The sequence below is a fragment of the Astatotilapia calliptera genome, chromosome 11, assembly GCF_900246225.1.
Source record: "Astatotilapia calliptera chromosome 11, fAstCal1.2, whole genome shotgun sequence".
Lineage (NCBI taxonomy): Eukaryota > Metazoa > Chordata > Actinopteri > Cichliformes > Cichlidae > Astatotilapia > Astatotilapia calliptera.
Genome location: NC_039312.1, coordinates 22,612,609 through 22,632,749, shown reverse-complemented (window position 1 = coordinate 22,632,749; position 20,141 = coordinate 22,612,609). Strand labels below are relative to the sequence as shown.

General features: G+C 39.9%; 3 protein-coding genes across 3 annotated transcripts; all 3 read left to right on the top strand.

Annotated features, from left to right (window-relative positions):
- Positions 1-141: 141 nt before the first annotated feature.
- Positions 142-5,493, top strand: c1s.2 (complement component 1, s subcomponent .2). Its single transcript, XM_026184549.1, has 11 exons — positions 142-195; positions 362-560; positions 659-839; positions 1,388-1,513; positions 1,721-1,914; positions 3,448-3,598; positions 3,699-3,814; positions 3,921-4,005; positions 4,093-4,227; positions 4,314-4,388; positions 4,470-5,493. Exons 1-11 carry the CDS (start codon positions 182-184, stop codon positions 5,294-5,296), a joined length of 2,103 nt encoding a protein of 700 aa, XP_026040334.1. The 5' UTR covers positions 142-181; the 3' UTR covers positions 5,297-5,493.
- A 4,405-nt stretch (positions 5,494-9,898) lies between these two features.
- Positions 9,899-14,965, top strand: LOC113032624 (complement C1r subcomponent-like). Its single transcript, XM_026185630.1, has 13 exons — positions 9,899-10,014; positions 10,375-10,588; positions 11,484-11,667; positions 11,752-11,892; positions 12,165-12,370; positions 12,480-12,627; positions 12,724-12,842; positions 12,942-13,020; positions 13,124-13,258; positions 13,580-13,654; positions 13,754-13,959; positions 14,052-14,266; positions 14,462-14,965. Exons 1-13 carry the CDS (start codon positions 9,914-9,916, stop codon positions 14,826-14,828), a joined length of 2,190 nt encoding a protein of 729 aa, XP_026041415.1. The 5' UTR covers positions 9,899-9,913; the 3' UTR covers positions 14,829-14,965.
- A 435-nt stretch (positions 14,966-15,400) lies between these two features.
- Positions 15,401-19,053, top strand: LOC113032752 (complement C1r-B subcomponent-like). Its single transcript, XM_026185828.1, has 11 exons — positions 15,401-15,520; positions 15,878-16,091; positions 16,289-16,466; positions 16,561-16,701; positions 16,847-17,052; positions 17,143-17,290; positions 17,382-17,500; positions 17,713-17,794; positions 17,900-18,105; positions 18,198-18,412; positions 18,608-19,053. The coding sequence occupies exons 1-11, from the start codon at positions 15,432-15,434 to the stop codon at positions 18,972-18,974; spliced, it is 1,965 nt and encodes a 654-aa protein (XP_026041613.1). The 5' UTR covers positions 15,401-15,431; the 3' UTR covers positions 18,975-19,053.
- The last annotated feature ends 1,088 nt before the right edge of the window (positions 19,054-20,141 follow it).

Genomic DNA, 20,141 nt, shown 5'->3' with positions numbered 1-20,141 from the left:
TCCTGTTGCCGTAGATGCATAAAGAAACTATCTAGAAATAGATTTATAAATGCTTACGGGTGCAAAACATAAGCAAGAGAGGAAGGGGGCAGCAGGAAGAGGGTGAAATAGAAATTAATATGAAAAGAGGAAGGAGACATGTTCAAATGCTTTATTTGAGAAGAGATTTGATCAGGACAAGATGTTAAGATCAAGGTGGGTTTGGATTTGTTTAATTATCACAATAGATGTGCAAAGAGTGATTACAGAGTGTCTGTCTCTGACATCCAACTACTTAATTTCTGTTTCTGTTTAACGCTACTTTTTAAAAAAAATATTCTTTACCCTTATATTTATTTTTGCTTTGCACCATTTTCTTCAGTCTCCTGCTTCTCCCGCTCTTCCACTCCACGTACTGCATGCTGCTGGGATGGGTGGAGTCTCCAGGTTATCCCAATGGGTACTTACCTCATGCTAGTCTAAATTGGAGCAGGTGCGCCCCCAAAGGTCACAGCCTCTCCATAAGGTTCATCCACCTGGACCTGGAGGACAGTATCGACTGTGAAAATGATGCAGTGAAGGTAAGAGGATATCTTACCATATCAAGAATATTAAATTTTGTTAATACCTGCCACATACTATTGTCTCATTATGCCTCTCATCTTTTTTTCCCCCTCAGATCTTTTCAAATGGAAACTTAATTTCCGTTTTGTGTGGCACAAAGGAATTTGAGGAGCTTCAGTCCACTGTAAATCCTGCGCTTTTCTCGCCCCCGGGTGGCTGCCTCGCCCTTTCGTTCCACTCGGACTACTCAAACATAAAGAGGCACACCGGCTTTAGAGGCTTTTATACAACCCAAGGTGAGAATCAGAGTAGAAATCTGCAGAAGGAGCTCAGCTTGTGGAAATATACTTATACTTTTGTAATCATATTTCAAGGAAGTCATTTTTAGAGAATAAATCACAGTGTAAAAAGCTTTTTGTTTAATAAAGAAAACATAAGATTAAAAAACATTTGTGTGCAAGATTTTGTCTTCTTGCACTGCAAAAAAAAAGTGCTGACGACACTAACGTGACTGATGTTTCACCTAAACCTCGTCTAGTATCAGTAGACTCTTGTTCCTCTACTGAAGACACATGTTACCTAGAATACAAACCAGGAGAACTGATGCGAAACTGTGGTTTTCTCTGATTTTTTTTAATGCAAGAGATGCAAAATGTCAAGGATTTTTGTTGTCACTCTGTCGAGATGAACAAACATTTGCTGTTTGATCACTTGTTGAGTTATGACTTCTGTTAAAATGTTACGATAGATAGCATGATTGATATATTTATCAAGTCATTCCAAGGAATTGTTTTTTTTTTTAATGCTTTTCTGCGTTTAACCGTTAGCTCATTCCCTCTGTTAGACTATGACGAATGCAAGGATAACGAAATCAACCAATGCACCCAGTTCTGTCACAACTTCATCGGAGGGTACCACTGCTCCTGTCGCCACGGCTACCACCTGGATGTGGACAACCACACTTGCACTGGTACAAATAATCAAATTTGCTTCCAAACATTCAACAGAATCAGGATTTAACATGTCTGAAGGAGACAAAAATACACAAAGAGAAGTGAAAATGGGAAAATAGAGGAAGCAGAAGTATTGTGGGGAGATTTTTGGGAAGGTACTGATTGTGTAAAACTTATGATTTTGTTAAAATGAAGGTAATGGCAATGATCTCTCATGTTCACAGTGAACTGCAATAAGGACCTGTCAGGAAAGAGCAACGGTATCATATCCAGTCCTTCCTGGCCCAACTCGTATGCAGAGAACGCAAACTGCCAGTACACGCTGCTCGTCGACTCCCAGTCTCAGGTGGAGCTCGAATTCTCGGACGTTTTTGATGTGGAACAAGGCCCCAATGGTCAATGCATAGATGCACTGAGAGTAAGTGATGACTCAGAATATGCAAATACCTCTCGAAGCTGTGTGTGTGTTCCCCCCAGAAACTTTAACTTTGCATATCAATAAACAAAGAGGAAGTTCAGAAAAAAAAGTGTTGTAACCATGGATTTGACAACAGACAGTCATCCTATTTTTGACGTTTTATGGTTTCTCTGTGTTACACATTTGGGTTTTTTCTTTGTGTACCATTCCTGTGTACATTGATCTCATCTTGTTTAGTTTCAATTTGACATATAAGCCAATTATTATTTTGTTGTTGTACTGTTGTTGTTTCTTGTTTCAGAGCCACAGAAAAAGAGTCTCTAATGACATTTGAAATAAATTTTCTCCCAAATAATAAAATAATAAATGGATAAGTGCTAGAAATATAAGTTAGGCTAGTTCTTTGTCAGTGTTAGACATCACGTCTTTTGTCATTTTCATCTACACAGGAACTTTAAGGCTGATATTTTTAAGGTCATATCAGGCCTCAGTTCTTACATTCAGAGCCCATGTCGTTCACCAAGTAACAGCAGTTTTTTAGCCCTTAACCAGGAAGTGAAACTATTCGAGATTCAGAATCTCTTTTGTGAGATACCTGAGACAAGCGCTAACCAAAAGGGGGAGGGAGGGTGAGTACAGCTGCTACCAAGAGAAACCAGAGCTCCAGAAGAAAACCCCCAAAGCGGTGGGAAAAATGTGCAAACTCCAGAGAGAGAAGGGCCCTGCTGGGGCTTGAAGCCCAGGCCCCTCTTTCTTTGAGGAAATGGTGCTAACAACGTCACCAACCTGCTGTAAGCACATTCAGAGGAAATGGTGCTAACAACGTCACCGCCCTGCTGTATGCACTGTCAGAATTTCCTCCAGGATTTCTCTGTAATTGACTTCAATCATTTTTATCTGAAAGCCTCCTGTATGCATTTTCTGGCAACATGTTACTTAAATGTTGTGACTTTTTTTTAAGTCTGTCGCCTTCTAAAATTGACGATCTTGTTGGCTGCTGCTGTGTAGTCTCAGTTACAATAAGGACAGGAGGCTGTGGAGGTTTGTGGTCAAAGATCCCTCATAGAGCCTGGAGGTGTGTTTTAGGTCATTAGGTCTTTTTCAGAAATGAATAATCATCCCACTGAGCACAAACCACTGCAGGATACTGTGGTAGTCATGCTGGTTAACAGACTATCACACCTTAGACTTGTATCAGTAACCACATAAGCAGATGCAAACCATAAATCCAGTTTTTAAGTGCAACCTTATGTCTGGAAAGCATTGATGTGGGTTATAATATGTGATTTCTAAGGCTGGTCTTCCTCTGTAGCTGGGAGGACAACACACTGTTGTGGGCCTAATGATTTCTTTTTTTTTTTTTACAAGGGTTTTCTTTTTTTAAACGTCCATGTCAGAATGCTATAAACGGATAGTCTCGCACATCCATCGAGCAGTTGTGTTCAAATTCTTGACAGGTGCTGCACGTCTGCATCTTAAAGAAAGTCTGTAAACTTGAACTTGGTGACAGTGCCTGTGTTGTTTTGTTTGCAGATTGAGACTCCCTCTGGGACTCTGGGACCGTTCTGTGGCAACACGCCTCCCGAATCGCCATTTCTCACTCACGCAAACAAGCTCACGATCCGTTTCACCACTGACGACTTTGGCACCAACAAAGGATTCCACCTCAACTTCAGGACCAGAGGTACTGCAGCCTCCTCATCTCAGACACAGCTGGTAAAGAGCATCTGTTTGGATGTTTGTTGGAAACGACTGTGACTCTTCTTCTCACATCTTAATTGCAGATAAGGTCTGTCCAGCAGTGGTGACCTCACACTCCACCGTGACTCCCAAGAAAGCAGAATATAATCGTGGTGAAGAAGTGAAGGTCACTTGTGAAGAGGGCTATGTTGTAAATGATGTGAGTGCAGAAAGAAATCTGAAGTGTATCCTTGACATTTGATGTAAATATTTAATTTATTAAATAAATTGAATTCTAAATTAAATTACATTCTCATTTTATTAAGGATAAAGGCATCCATGATGTGAAATCAGAGTTCAATGCAATGTGCCATAGCACAGGCGTATGGACTCCCAGCTACACCTGTGGATGTGAGTCTGACTACAATTAATTTCAGATTTTTCTGTTTGTGTCTACTTGTTTTTTTCACACTCAGTATCATTTTTTCTCATATATAGTGGTCAATTGTGGACTTCCTGATATACCGGAAGATGGTATTCTTCAGTTGGTGGGTTCAGATGACCCACAAACTCAATATAAAGACCAGATCCAGTTTAGCTGCAGCTCAAAGTACTACACGCTGGAAGGAGATGGTGATTACAGGACGTTTTTGCTCATACCTTTTCTAGTATCACTGATCTGTTATTCCTTTTGCAAATTTCTCCTTGACTCTTTTCAGACACATTCATTTGCGGTGCCAGTGGCGAATGGATATCAACTAACGGAAATGCAGAGTTTCCAAAATGTCTTCCAGGTACGGATGTATTCCTTCTGTTTTTCAATGTCACTATTCGTTTGGAGCTCTGGGTTTAATGATGACTTCTATTTGTTTCAGTGTGTGGGCAGCCTGAAACACTGATAGCAGGTACAGGAAGAATTTTGGGAGGTCAGGATGCAAAACTGGGAGAAATACCATGGCAGCTATTCATAAAAGAGCCCAGCAGAGGAGGAGCATCCCTGATAAATGATCAGTGGGCTGTGACAGCGGCTCATGTTGTGGATGGGCATGAGAACAGCCCTTTGAGTGTCTTTGGTGGACTGATAGATAAAACGACAACAAATGCCCCAAGCGCACCTACCTTGATCACTAACAGGATCATAATTCATCCTGGCTACAGAAAGGGGATCACTGGAAGTGCACGCACTGATTTTAACAATGATATTGCTCTTATAAGATTCACCTCCAGAATCACATTAGGCCCAAACCTGCTTCCCATTTGTCTGCCAGAAGAAAACAGTGATGTGCTGGAAAATGAACAAGGTACAGTGTCAGGCTGGGGGGTGACAGAGAAAAAACAGTTATCAGATGTTTTAAAATATGCTCATGTTTCAGCCTACTCACGCAGAGAGTGTGAGAAAACACCTGTCACTTCACGTGGGAACTCCATGATTTTCAGTAATAACATGTTCTGTGCTGGAGACAGCGGGAAGGACAGTTGTAAAGGAGACAGTGGAGGTCCTTTTGTTTTGCCCATGTTGTCTTCTAGCAGTGGGCCTTACTATCTGACTGGGGTTGTGTCATGGGGAGCTCGCTGTCTGATTCCCCAACGAGACTCAACTGCAATAGTGAACAAGGGTTATTATACCAAGGTAGGGAATTATGTGAAGTGGATTAAGCAGACAATAGAGAGAGTAGAGGCAGAAGAATCAGAGAGAAAGTAAAATAAATGATGAAGAAAACACTCTGTTATATACGATAATAAAATCATTTTCAGGGCTGATTCACATTTTAAAAAATTACTTTGCTTATAAAATAAAGACCGCAACCTTATAATCAAATGTACCAAAATAAATAACACAATCAGAACAGCTTGTTATTTCTACATTGTTTCCTATTAAAGAGAAATGTTTGCAAATCATCTGCAGACAATCTGTGTGTGTGTGCGTGTTTTCAATTATTTAATCCCTATTAGTTAAGAGACACACAAAGCTGCATTTTTAAAAACTCTTGTATAATCAGTATATTTTCCCTATAAGTGACAGCAGGCTATGATCTTCTTTTCCTTTCCGGTGCTTCTTTTAGGGGTTGCCACAGCAGATAATCTGCCTCCATATCACCCTGTCTCTATAGTCTATAGCATCTTCTTCTGTCACACAAACCCTCTGCATGTCCTTCCTTCACTACATCCACCTTCCTCTTTTTCTTCCTGCCCGGCAGCTCCATCTTCAGTATCCTTTGTCCAATACATATCCACTACGCCTCCTCTGCACATGTCCAAACCATCTCGACATTGTCCCTCTTTATTTTCAAATCGCTTAACCTGAGCCGTCCTTCCGATGTACTCATTTCTAATGTAGTTAGAACCATAAATTAGAGGATCATCACAGTGCTTTACAGACAAACAAGCTTTCTCACATTAAAAAACTAACACCAGTAGCTCCAGATGTTGCTCTCAGTATTGAATTAATTAACCAATTCGCCTATTTTTTTTTTAAACAATTTATTTTTTCAAAATAATTCTTCAGTTATTTGTTATTTTTGTGGCAGAGGTCTGGCTATGATATCTACTGTTATAACATACAGACACACTCTATAAGAAGTGGTGTATTGTTCCGATATTGCATGACAGTGTCTGCATAATAGTGCATGACAACTGAAAACAAGGCCCTCAAACCAACAGCCTGACAGAGCCACACAGGAGAAGTGCACTTATTTTTAGACAGCCACAAACCATCGGCCTAATCCCTGACACTGCAGTGTTTAACATCAGTATGAGAAGCATGTTCTAGAGTCACAGCAGTGCAATCTTCATAAAAGTTGTTCTGATTAATACTGCAGCCAATATGCTCTTTAAAAAAAACTAAACTATAATTAAAAACAACCCTCAGCTCATTACGAAAACAAATCATGGCTCCAGTCTCACTTCCTCATTAGGGGTAGTGATGCTCTACTGCCGCTTAGTGGTGACACATATTACTTACTGTAATTCTATCCATCCAAAACAAAACTGAACTTATTAACTGCCCGTTATATGTTTTTTTCCCCATACATTCACCTGTATTTCTTTTCCGAATACAAAAATGATCAATGCATGAATGTGCATACTTTAACACATGATCAAACTGCGAGGCCGTCTCGCCAATCGGATGATTGCAAGACCCAAAGAAACTGAGTTAAATGGTGAGAGAGAGAGATGCTTGTGTTTAAAAAACAAACAGAATTCAGTTGCTTTGCTTTGGCCTTCAACAGCAACAGATGTTGGCAGCTGTAGACGGTGCACATGGGGTAAGTTTGAATTTTTGGTTATCTCTCACACAGGTTTCTGAGACGTCCTAGATTCAGCCGAGTGGTTTTACTTCCTAAACTGAACTACACTGTGACAGAAAACTTAAGATGATATAAAGGAGAATCAAACATCCAGCTAAACGCCCACAAGTCAAACTAGCCAGCTGCATGTGAGACCACAGACTGTGAGAGTCAGAGCTCATGGAGGCAATAAATATACTTTAAAAAACACAGACCTAAAAATAAATAAATACATGATAGATTTGGCCTTATTTCAATGTCCTGCTCATTTTTCTCATAGTGAAGTCTATGAAAGCTTATGTAAATCACAGGAACCAGCTAATATTTAGAAATGACACAAATGAAATTATTGTATGGGGTTGGTTGGCATGCACTGAAAACAATATAGTTACAAAGAATGACGCGATAAATGTAAATAGTGTGAGCATTTAATTCAAGTCAAGTCAAATTTATTTGTATACCACATTAAAAAAAAGCCAGCTGCTGACCAAAGTGCTGAACGGCTGAAACCCCCCCACAGTGCAACATCTGCTTTCATCTAAACCTAACCTCCTCTACCACACCAGCTCTCTGCATGTTCTCCTTCAGCTCATCCATGAAGTTTCTCTCTGGTCTTCCTCTTTTCCTCCTGTCTGACATCCTCTGTCCAATACGTCCACCATCCCTTCTCCGCAGATGTCAAAACCAACTCAGCCTGAGCTGGTCCTCAAATTTTTAACCCTGTTCTTCTCGGTCACTCCCAGTGAAAGTCTTCAAACCTTCAGCTCTGCCTCCTGTCTTTTTGCTACAATCTCCAAACTGTACATCATAACAGCTCTCACTACTAAAAGCCACCTCGACAGTACAAGACTCCGCTATACAGTTACACCTAAAGTATAAAGGTCCCTCTTTCAAGGAATGAGTTCCCATTTTGGACCGAGAAAACAGATGATTTAAAACTGTAAATGACCATCACTGAACAGAGGGGGTGGCTCACACGCTCTCAGTCTTTAGATGCCTTCCCAGACACTTCAACCCCGACTCACATCTTACACCAGGTGACCTCAATAGATCATGTGATAAGGTAGTTCAAGGTGTCACGATGGTGTCATCTACACCTCTGACCCATTCCCCTTATTTTAAGGTCATTTGCAAACAGGATTCCATTTAAAAGCACAGGTACACACTGCAGACGTTGCACGCCATATACCTTTATATATTAGAGATATTTGTATTATTGGAGCTACTGAGCAATATTTTGTAATGTCATGTATTATTTAATATAGTACTTTAACTCATTTCTTACTATTTTTACTGTCTTGGACCAACTGGGACCACAGAATTTTCTCTGGGTTTAATAAAATATTCTGATTAGGAGTTTGCCTTGGTTCATGAGATGATGCACATGATTGAAAGTATAGGTCAAGGGTTTAAATATTTGGGAGCTCTACACGCTTTGGTCTTAGAACTGGACAAGCCTCTTGGATGACAGGAGACATTTTTTTCAATTAAAAAAGACAAGAAAGGAACGCCCAGTTGCTCTCTTTTCAAGCACGTAAGTCTCATTATTATCTTGGAAATCTTCCATTTTCCTCACTATGTCATCTGCAAGCATCATACAATCACAGGCCCGGAGACTCTGCTTGACCTCATCTGTCAACCTGTCCAGTGGATCAAAGCTGACCCCTGATATCATCCCACCCCAGTCTGTCACCCATATCACACCCCTCACCACTGCCTTGTTGTCCTCATACATGTCCTGCACCACCCTCACTTTCACCCTCACTCTGCCACACTTCCTCATGCAGAACCACACTTCCTTTCTTTGAACTCTATCTTATGCTTTCTAAAGATAAACAACGACACAGTGCAATTCCTCCTGACCTTTTCTAGACTTCTCCATCAAAACAAAAATAGCATCTGTAGTTCGCTTTCTTGCTCAGTGACCATCACCTGTCAGCCTAGCTTCAAAAACTCTTTCCCATGGGTTTATCCCTTTGTAGTTTGTACTACTACTACTAATAATAATAACAATGAATTATCCTTTGTACTACTTTTTAATAAAAAACATTAAGAAATATTCATTGTTTTCATTAAAATGTGTATTAAATGTATCTGTATTAAAATGTGTTAGCCAGGTAGCATCATTGTAACAGACTTTCTAATTTTGTATCAAATTATAGCTGACTCCTGTCTCTGTCAACTTAAAATAACAGATTTTCTATGCCTCGATCAGTTAAAGTTTTAGGATGCTTTTGCTGGGAGGAGCTAAATTAAATAAAATTGAGAAATATACATGGTTGTTGCGACCAGATAAAAAATGTAAACCTTTCAATAGTAGATTTTTGTTGGTGGCCCCCTCTAGTGGTCTGTAAAATAACAGCGTGGCGGCCCCCTACACTCAGATCAGTCCGTTTTGGCAACTAACAAGGTTAAACAAACACAAGAACACAAGACTAAAGAGCGTCAGACTTATGGGAACTAATGCAAAACATTCTAAGGTAAAGCAGAGAGGAACAGGTTGTTTCAGTTCGCCTTCAGAAACTGAAACACTGATGCTATTTTGAGGGCAGAAATAAACCACATGCTGATATAAATAATGACAGGCAACAAACACATCCACATACTTGATGAATCTGATTCCTCATTCTGGAAATCAGTTGCTTCACCTGCTATTTTAACATCCAGACGTTTCGGCATGTCTGCTTGGCCTCAAGTTAAACTCTGAAAACACTTGCTGTGATCAAGGATGCCTAAAAAACTGTTAATGCCGCCCTCTGGTGGTAGGATGAGGATTAAGAGTGGATTAGACAGTGAAATAAATCAAGATCGCTTCATTATTCTAATGTGATAATTGTGCTCAAAAATTGCATGAGTTTATGTTATATTTTTTAGATGTAGAATTTGCAAAGTCTGTCTCGTTCTCTAGTTTAGAACAAAATTTTTCCTGTTTATCTGCAATTTGGAGTTGCTTGATTTTGCCAAGATAAACAATTCCTGGCATTAACGTAGAGAGTTGCTAAACACTGGAAACGACAGACTTTGTGACATTAATGTTTTACTTGAATGTGAGACATTTGCTCTCGCAGCAGCCGACCAGTTCACTCATGGATACGGTTAATTGGAAAATGCGCTGGGTCTCTTGTATCATCTGGTAAGTGGATTAGACATTTTCAAGTTGTCAAATATCTCCTAAAATCCCTTTTTTGGTCATAAATTTCCACTTTTGTGCAGAAATTTTCAAATCATGTAGCTGAAAATAGTGGAGAATTACTTGTGTTTTTATACTGATAATCTGCAAGAATTCACTTTAGATGAACAGTGTTTTATATTTTTATTCATCAGTCAGTATGCCATATATATGCAGTCTTGACAATATTATATTAGTTGCACAGTGGTGTCGATTGTGCCACTGTGTTTGTTCTTCTCTGTTTGTATCAACTTTGGACTGGCAGATCAGATGACTGCAGACTGATAAACAGATCAAACTCTTTCCTTTTTTGTACCTTTCTAGGTTTCTGTATGTCTCAGTGTGTGAGTGCTCACCTCTGCCAGAACCAGAGCCTCAAATGTACGGGAAGGTCCAATCTCCTCTGTACCCTCAGCCTTACCCTCCCAACCTGCAGGAGCAGTGGGACCTCGTTGTCCCTGAGGGCTACCAGATTCGACTCACCTTCACACATTTGGATATTGAAGCTTCTGCGAACTGCTACTACGACTCACTTACAGTCAGACCCATATTTCAATACATATACAGAATTACCCTAAAAATCATAATATTAATAAATAGCTTAAGGTGAAAACCCAAATATGATTCAAGAGTAACGCTTGACAACCTGATTTGAGTTTACCACTTACATATGTTTTCATGTTTCTGTCAAGGTAATTAACAAGGTTATTATAGTTAAAACTAGATGTAAAAGTTTTGAAAAACTTTTGAATAAAATTAAAACTAACTGAAATTATTTTTTAAAGTTGGGAAATTAAAATAAAATATAATTGCAGTCACAAAATTTTATCGACACTTGTCTGATGAGATGTTGCCAAACATGTTTAATGAGACTTTGGATATCTAGAGGACTGTCAGTCAACTGCTTTCAAAAATGCGTGTTTTTATTGTAGTACTTGATTTTCCTAAATCTTGCCTCTGAAATATACATCCATACAATAATACTTAAAAAAGACTAAACTGAAACTATGATAACCCTGGTAATCACCGTGATCATCTTGTTGATTGTGATAATTGTAAGTTAAAAATTTACAACAGTGTATAACCACTGGAGACAACAGCAACAGATAGCTGTAGCTTATCAGCAGATTGTATCGCTGCTGCTATGACAAAAAGTTTTAGAGTCAGTCTTTACTGTGACGTTGCACAGAATTTAAAATGGTAGAGGGACACATAACTGAACAGATTTTTTTCTCTGCATTACTATATCCAGTTTGATGTTGACTTAACTAAACTTAGCATTAGTTCTGGCGGGTCATTGGATTATGTTTGGCCTTTCTGGCACTTTTAACCATCTTAGACATTTAAATGAAGAACCCATGAACTGAACATAAATTTTCATCTTCTGGATTTTGCCTTATTTTCATGTAGGATTTTATTCTTTGATCCTTTAGGTTTTCTACAAAGAGAAGGCCCTCTGGAAATTTTGTGGCAGTGAGAATTCTGCTGATGGGCATCACCCAGGCAACGAGCCCATCTTGTCTCCAGGAAACAGTCTCACCCTCATCTTTCAATCAGACAGCAACAACCCGGAGGCCCACCAGAATCTGGGCTTCTCTGCCCAGTACCATGCAATAGGTAGCTCCTCCACCTCTGTTTCTTGCACTTCCTTCTTTTACTGCTGCGCCAACTCACACTAACGTAATGACTTCTCATTATTAGACATAGATGAATGTTCTGCACCAGAGCCTGGAGATGGCTCAGGGCCACTCTGCTCTCAGATCTGCCTCAACACTCTTGGCTCATATCTCTGCTCCTGTCATCATGGCTATGAACTTCGCTCTGATCAGCGCACCTGTGTGTGTGAGTACCATGAAGATGCTTCCAATGAATGTGCGCTCAGACCATCAAACTGGAGTCTGCTGGGAGAACTTAGCTCCACTTCACAAACACATTCAAACATATAGGATCTCAAGATTACCAAAAGCACTATAAAAAAGAGGAGAGGATGGGGAGTCTTTTTGATTCTGGACTTAAAACATTGTGTAAGGACTCCCCAAATTATCCTCAAACACTTCAGTCAATTCATTAAGAGGGTAAACTTTCTCAGTTTCTTTCCTCTCTCTCATGCCCAGTATCCTGTGGCGGTGGTATATTTGATGAACCAGAGGGGCATCTGTTCAGTCCGGGATATCCTAATCACCCACCTCATGCTGTGTCCTGTCAGTATGTCATTTCTGTACAAGAGGGCTTCACTATTACTCTAAACTTTACTGACAACTTCCACATTGAGAGCATGGACAGCCCAGAGGGCCCGCAATGTCTCCATCACTGGTTGGAGGTAATGGCGAGCGATTTCAGCACACCTAGATTCATCAAAATCACAGGAAATAAAAATGTCTCTATATGTCATACAATTAATAAACTGTGCACTACTCTCTCCTAAAAAGTTGACTGTCAGAGACGAACAGCCCACAAAGCTATGTGGCAAAACGAGCCCAGGACCGATAGTCACAAACTCAAACATGGTCAAGCTGGAATACCACATTGATGATGAAGGACAGAGCAATGGCTGGAGCCTCGACTACAGCACACACAGTAACATGTCATCAAGCAACTGCAATTCTCCTGTTTGTCCTTCTGGGTTTAAATCTCAGTGTAAAATATATGTTTGATTGTTTTTGCTGTTTCCAGGGGTGAAGTGTCCATCACCTGGAAGTGTAGCTAAAGGCAGGGTCACTCCTAATTTGAGTGAATATCTCTTCAGAGATTACATCTATGTACGCTGCGATCAAGGATACAAGCTGATGATGGTTAGCTGAAATTGTGTTTTTTAACAGTAAAAAACAAAATAATTGTTTCCTGGTTACTGTGTATAATGTAAAACATGGTTTTTATACCCTTCTTTAAAGAATGGTCGGGAGATGGAGAGTTTCTCTTCCATTTGCCAAAGCAATGGGCAGTGGCACCTTCCTCTGCCAGAATGCCACAGTAGGTCGTCTCTAAGCATATATACACAAAGTCTTCTCCATCCATACTAGTGTTCACAGACAAAGTGCATTTTGTTGAATTTTCTTGTTTTGTTCCTCTGCAGTAATTGATTGCGGAGAACCTGACCCCTTGCTGAACGGAGGCGTGGCCTTCCTTTCTGGGTTTCAGAATCAGTATCTTTCTGTTATTCAGTATCGCTGCAATGAACCATTTTACTCTCTCCTTGGGGATGCAAACGGTGAGATGTTAATAGTGCAATTTGTTTTGGATTCCTACTGTTCATTACTTTCCTTTTGCACAGTTCTGAAACTTTACTATTAGCAGGCTCCATTAACTATAATGTGCGATTCTCATTCAGTCAAACCATCATGGCATACTGATATGATGATACATGATATATACTACCATGATTCAAAACTTAAATAAGATTTAAATGCTAACATGATTTAACTGGAAATATATACCCTTTACATTTCTTCCACAAGGGGGAGAACTGAAACTCTTGAGGATCAGCAAAAAAAAATGTAAAAGTCACATTGTTTCTTCTTCTGCTCCTCAGTTAACTTCACATGTGATGCAGACAGGAAATGGAGATCAACCCATGAAGTTATTGACAGTCCACTTTGTTTACCAGGTATACATTTCCATCCTGCAAAACTTGATGAAGATCAAATGGTTAATTTAATGGGAAATTGATGTGTGAGATTTATATGTAAGTTTGTATCCAATTCAGTTTGTGGTCAGCCAACAAATCACATCAATGTGTATCAGAGGATCTTTGGAGGCCAGGATGCTCCAGATAATACAATCCCCTGGCAAGTGCTACTGAGTGTAAGTGGAAACAGGGGAGGAGGCATGGTGATTGGAGACCGGTGGATTATGACAGCAGCTCATAATGTAGTAAATGAGGGAGTGATGGTAGCAAATGAAACTCTACGGGTAAGTAGTTGACTGTGAGCATTACTTTGTATGATCTCTGTCTGATTGGGATTCCCTTGGTAAGTCTTTCCTTTTATGATATTGACTTGCAGATTTTCATGGGACTTAATGAGGTAAAAGCCCTCGAGAAATCTCCTCTGTTTGCTGCCTCAATCCATGTTCACCCTGAGTACAACAACCCCAACTATGTAGACTACAACAATGACATTGCCCTGATCAAACTGAATGTCACACTCACATTCGACTCATCTGTAATGCCAGTGTGTTTGCCAGAACCAGGAGCCACATATGATACTGGTGTGATGGGGTAAACAAACTATTATTGTGTCATAATGATTTTGAAGTCTCTTTAATGTCATCTACACTGTATAAAATTTGATGTTACTTTTAAGTGCTCTCATTGTTTGTTAACCACTTTATTTTGACAAGCTATTATCTTTAAGGTTCTGGATTAGTAAGAATTTTACTGAGCCCACAATGAATGTGTTTTGTATTCTTTCAGGCTGGTGTCTGGCTTTGGTGTTACAAACGAGAATAATCGTCGCATTATAACAAATCAACTGAAGTATGTTTATCTCCCAGTGGTGGACCAGCAGACATGCAGGGATTCAGTCACTTCGGCAAGGAGAAGACGTAACAACATACCAGACTTAACAAATAACATGTTTTGTGCTGGACTCCCTGAAGGTGGGAAGGACTCTTGCCAGGGTGACTCTGGGGGCCCCTTCACTCTGACTAAAGATGGGCGACACTGGGCTGCTGGGATTGTCAGCTGGGGGGTTGAGTGTGGAGGAAAGGGCACATATGGAGTCTATACCAGAGTCGCTAATTACCTGAACTGGATCAAGACGACCATGCAGGAGAACTAAAGTTACAGTAATTCAGTACAACACGGTGTAAATACACGATGAGAAAAAAAATTGCATAATAAACTAAATTTTCTCTGTTGTGGAGTTTGATTTGAGAATTTTTAATCTATATTTCATTAAAAAACTCTATAAATTCAGTTATTGATTTACTGTCTGTAAGTCAATGCATTATCTTTAAATCCCTGCAAAGCCTGTCTTTTACTACGTTTGAATAAAGATAGTTAATGCAGATCTGCATGTGTTTTATTCTTGTGTCTAAGATTAATCAAATCCTCCCACTTTAAAAACAATAACCACATCATCAGTCATTTCATCCCACTCTAACATTACTAAGCAATACTTTTATATGCAAAGAAGGCCCGCTCTCTTTCCACGTGCTTTTCCTTCGGCTCATTCTCTACAGGTTTGTACTTGATACGAACTTAAATTCTTTTGGTTTTTATGTATAACCATGTTCGAGGCATTATTGGCATTTTTTCTCCCGTACAAATCATGTTTCTACTTGTTTTTGCCAAAACAAACAAAGATAAAAAAGCTTGAAGACAAAAAGTCCAGTTCAAATTCCAGTGCTAAATACAGCTAATCATCTTCTGTGTGACAGTCATGGTTCATTCCAGTCTGAGACATCTCTTCTGGAAGTACAATCGACACCAGAGCTTTACAAACATGGGCTGGACCCACTGCATCATTTGGTGAGTGTGATGAAGATTTTTTTAATTTGTTCGTTGTATTAAAGAATCTTTTATTTCGGTGAATTTCTCATTAAGCTCATGGAGCCTATCAGTATTGCAGAGCTTTTTGTTATATGATGTTTTTTTTAATCATTATGCTTCATCTACAACCAATGTTCTAGACATATAGCTGTTAAAGTTGAAGACGTTGAACAAATTGTTAGTAATGTAGAAGAAATCAGCTTGGTGATTGAAGAAAGTTGATGTTAAAATTAAAGTGAAAATCAGCGGTTGTGTCACTTTATTTGCTCTTGTTCTGTTTGCATCAACTTTGGACGACTGACTCAGCTCCAGCTCTCTGTTTATTTGCTTTTCCAGGTTTCTGTGGTTTTCAGTGAGCGAGTGCCAGCAGCTGTCCACCACTGAGCCTGAAATGCACGGACAAATCCAGTCTCCCCAATATCCGCGACCTTATCCTCCCCACCTGCAAAAGCAATGGGACCTCTGGGTTCCCAGGGGTTACCAGATCCAGCTGTCTTTAACACATCTGGATATTAAAGTTTCTGCAGACTGCAGTCAAGACTCTCTCACAGTCAGAGCTTTGATTAGATCTGAATTTAAAAAATATTTCAAACAAGATACAAAACTTTTTATATTGCAGTTTTCAATTTTAGTGTATTCATTCATTCAGTTTGATTGGAAGTTAATTTGAATTAAGACGTTGGTTTAGAATTTTGTTTTTTTTTACAAAAGCAGTTTGTTAACATGAGTTTTGACTTAATTTTCCAGTTTTTCTACGATGAAAAGGTTTTGGGAAAGTTTTGTGGCCAGGGAAACTCTACTGATCACCATGGTGACGAGACGATCCTTTCTCCAGGCAACAAACTGACTCTCGTATTCCAAACAAGTGACTCTACACCAGAGCATCAACAACATACTGGTTTTTCTGCCACGTATAAGGCAATAGGTACAGTTTTCCTGAAATTTTCCAACTCCCATTAATGTACTATTTCATCAACAGCTTCAGGAAAAGTTTAACACAGTAAATATTCTTTAAATAGACATAGACGAGTGTTCCAAAACAGACCCAGGACTGGATTCAGGTCCGCTTTGCTCTCAAATCTGTATCAACACTGCTGGGTCCTACCACTGCTCCTGCCACAGTGGTTACAAGCTTCATTTAGACCAGCGCACATGTCTGTGTAAGTGTCGAATACAAGAAATTAGGCCTTTTTGTACATTAATACTTGTCATATGAAGCTCAGTCGCTAGAATATGGTTGAGGTGGTATGCTGATTACTGATTCTCTTACTGTTATTATTATACTGACCTTTGGTTCTTGCCCAGTGTCCTGTGGTGGGTGTGTTTTTGACAAGCATGAAGGACATCTGTCCAGTCCAGGGTATCCTAAACCCTCACCCCCTTTTCTCTCCTGCAAGTACATCATCTCTGTGGAGCCCAGATTCATCGTGACGCTCAACTTCAGAGACAATTTTCACATTGATAATAAAGATAATCAGCATGGTTCAAGCTGCCAAGGTCACTTTTTACAGGTAACGACTCGCGGTACCCACAGGGATTAAAAGTTACAAACCATGCTCCTCTGGTCTGTATGTAGCCTTCCACTATCTCTCCCCTCATAGGTGACCATTCCAGGCAGATTAGCTATGAAATTTTGTGGAACAAAGAGTCCTGGTCTGATAGTTACAAACTCAAGTACAGTCAGGCTGGACTACCACACTGAGGAGGAAGGTCTGAGCAACGGCTGGAGCCTGCAATATAGCACACATGGTGAGGAGGAGAGGTGGCATTTCCACGTTAGCAGTTTAAAACTATTTTTCTCATGCTGTTCATTCATGTTTGGTTGCTGCGTTCTTTACAGAGGTGAAATGTCCACACCCAGGGAGTGTGACAAAAGGCAGGATCACTCCTGATTTAAATGAATACTTTAGTGGAGACTCGATCCATGTCACTTGTGACCAAGAATACAAGTTGATGATGGTAATATGACATTTCATTGTTTACTACAGTGTGCATCAGTGAACTTTATTAACAGCCTCTTTTCCCTCACAGGATATTTATAGAGTTTTTTTTGCTATCTCCATGTGTCTGTGTTTGAGCAACAGAAGCAGATCTTTCTTCATTTTTCTTTAGGTTTTTTCTTTGGTGAATTTGTCAATTAGAAAATGTGTGTAACAGTCATATATTTTCAGGGACAACAAGAGATTAAGACATTCTCAGCCATGTGTCAAAGCGATGGGCAGTGGCAACTCCCTCTCCCAACCTGCATAGCAGGTACTGATGTGCTGTCAAAATAAAATACTCTAATAACAAATTTAGGACTTCAAAATGAAAGCATGAAGCCTTTGCTTACACCTGAGTTCTGTTCATCTTATCCAGTTTGTGGTCAGCCAACAAATCACATCAATGTGTATCAGAGGATCTTTGGAGGCCAGGATGCTCCAGATAATACAATCCCCTGGCAAGTGCTACTGAGTGTAAGTGGAAACAGGGGAGGAGGCATGGTGATTGGAGACCGGTGGATTATGACAGCAGCTCATAATGTAATAAATAGGGGAGTGGTGGTATCAAATGAAACTCTACGGGTAAGTAGTTGACTGTGAGGATTACTTTGCATGATCTTTGTCTGATTGGGATTCCCTTGGTAAGTCTTTCCTTTTATGATATTGACTTGCAGATTTTCATGGGACTTAATGAGGTAAAAGCCCTCGAGAAATCTCCTCTGTTTGCTGCCTCAATCCATGTTCACCCTGAGTACAACAACCCCAACTATGTAGACTACAACAATGACATTGCCCTGATCAAACTGGAAGACACACTCACATTCGACTCATCTGTAATGCCAGTGTGTTTGCCAGAACCAGGAGCCACATATGATACTGGTGTGATGGGGTAAACAAACTATTATTGTGTCATAATGATTTTGAAGTCTCTTTAATGTCATCTACACTGTATAAAATTTGATGTTACTTTTAAGTGCTCTCATTGTTTGTTAACCACTTTATTTTGACAAGCTATTATCTTTAAGGTTCTGGATTAGTAAGAATTTTACTGAGCCCACAATGAATGTGTTTTGTATTCTTTCAGGCTGGTGTCTGGCTTTGGTGTTACAAACGAGAATAATCGTCGCATTCTAACAAATCAACTGAAGTATGTTTATCTCCCAGTGGTGGACCAGCAGACATGCAGGGATTCAGTCAGTTTAGCAAGGAGAAGACGTTACAACATACCAGACTTAACAAATAACATGTTTTGTGCTGGACTCCCTGAAGGTGGGAAGGACTCTTGCCAGGGTGACGTTGGGGGCCCCTTCACTCTGACTAAAGATGGGCGACACTGGGCTGCTGGGATTGTCAGCTGGGGGGTTGAGTGTGGAGGAAAGGGCACATATGGAGTCTATACCAGAGTCGCTAATTACCTGAACTGGATCCAGAAGACCATGCAGGAGAACTAAAGTTACAGTAATTCAGTACAACACGGTGTAAATACACGATGAGAAAAAAAATTGCATAATAAACTAAATTTTCTCTGTTGTGGAGTTTGATTTGAGAATTTTTAATCTATATTTCACTAAAAGCTCAGTTTTTGATTTTCCGCTTTCTGGAAACAACCACAAAATACTGTCTAAAAGTCGGTGCATAGTCTTTAAATCCCTGTAACGCCTGTCTTTTACTACGTTTGAATAAAGATAGTTAATGCAGATCTGCATGTGTTTTTTTCTTGTGTCAAAGATTAATCAAATCCTCCCACTTTGAAAATGATAAACACATCATCAGTCATTTCATCCCGCTCTAACAAAGAAGGCCCGCTCTCTTTCCATGTGCTTTTCCTTCGGCTCATTCTCTACAGGTTTGTACTTGATACGAACTTAAATTCTTTCGGCTTTTATGTGCAACCATGTTCGAGGCATTATTGGCATTTTTTCTCCCATACAAATCATGTTTCTACTTGTTTTTACCAAAGCAAACAAAGAAAAAAAGAAGAAGCTTGAAGACGGGCGATCGTGGCTCAAGAGTTGGGCGTTCGCCTTGTAATCGGAAGGTTGCCGGTTCGAGCCCCGGCTTGGACAGTCTTGGTCATTGTGTCCTTGGGCAAGACACTTCACCCGTTGCCTACTGGTGGTGGTCAGAGGGCCCGGTGGCGCCAGTGTCCGGCAGCCTCGCCTCTGTCAGTGCGCCCCAGGGTGGCTGTGGCTACAATGTAGCTTGCCATCACCAGTGTGTGAATGGGTGGATGACTGGATATGTAAAGTGCTTTGGGGTCCTTAGGGACTAGTAAAGCGCTATATAAATACAGGCCATTTACCATTTACCACAAAATGTCCAGTTCAAATTCCAGTGCTAAATATAGCTAATCATCTTCTGTGTGACAGTCATGGTTCATTCCAGTCTGAGACATCTCTTCTGGAAGTTCAATCAATGCCAGAGCTTTACAGACATGGGCTGTTTTTCTTTTTCTTTTGTGAATTTCCAATTTAGCTCACAAAGCCTATCAAGATTTTAGAGCTTTTTGTTATATGGTGTTTTTTTTAATCATTATGCTCCGTCTACAACCAATGTTCTAGACATGAAGCTGTTAAAATTGAACAAGGCGAGCAAATTGTTAGTAATATAGAAGAAAC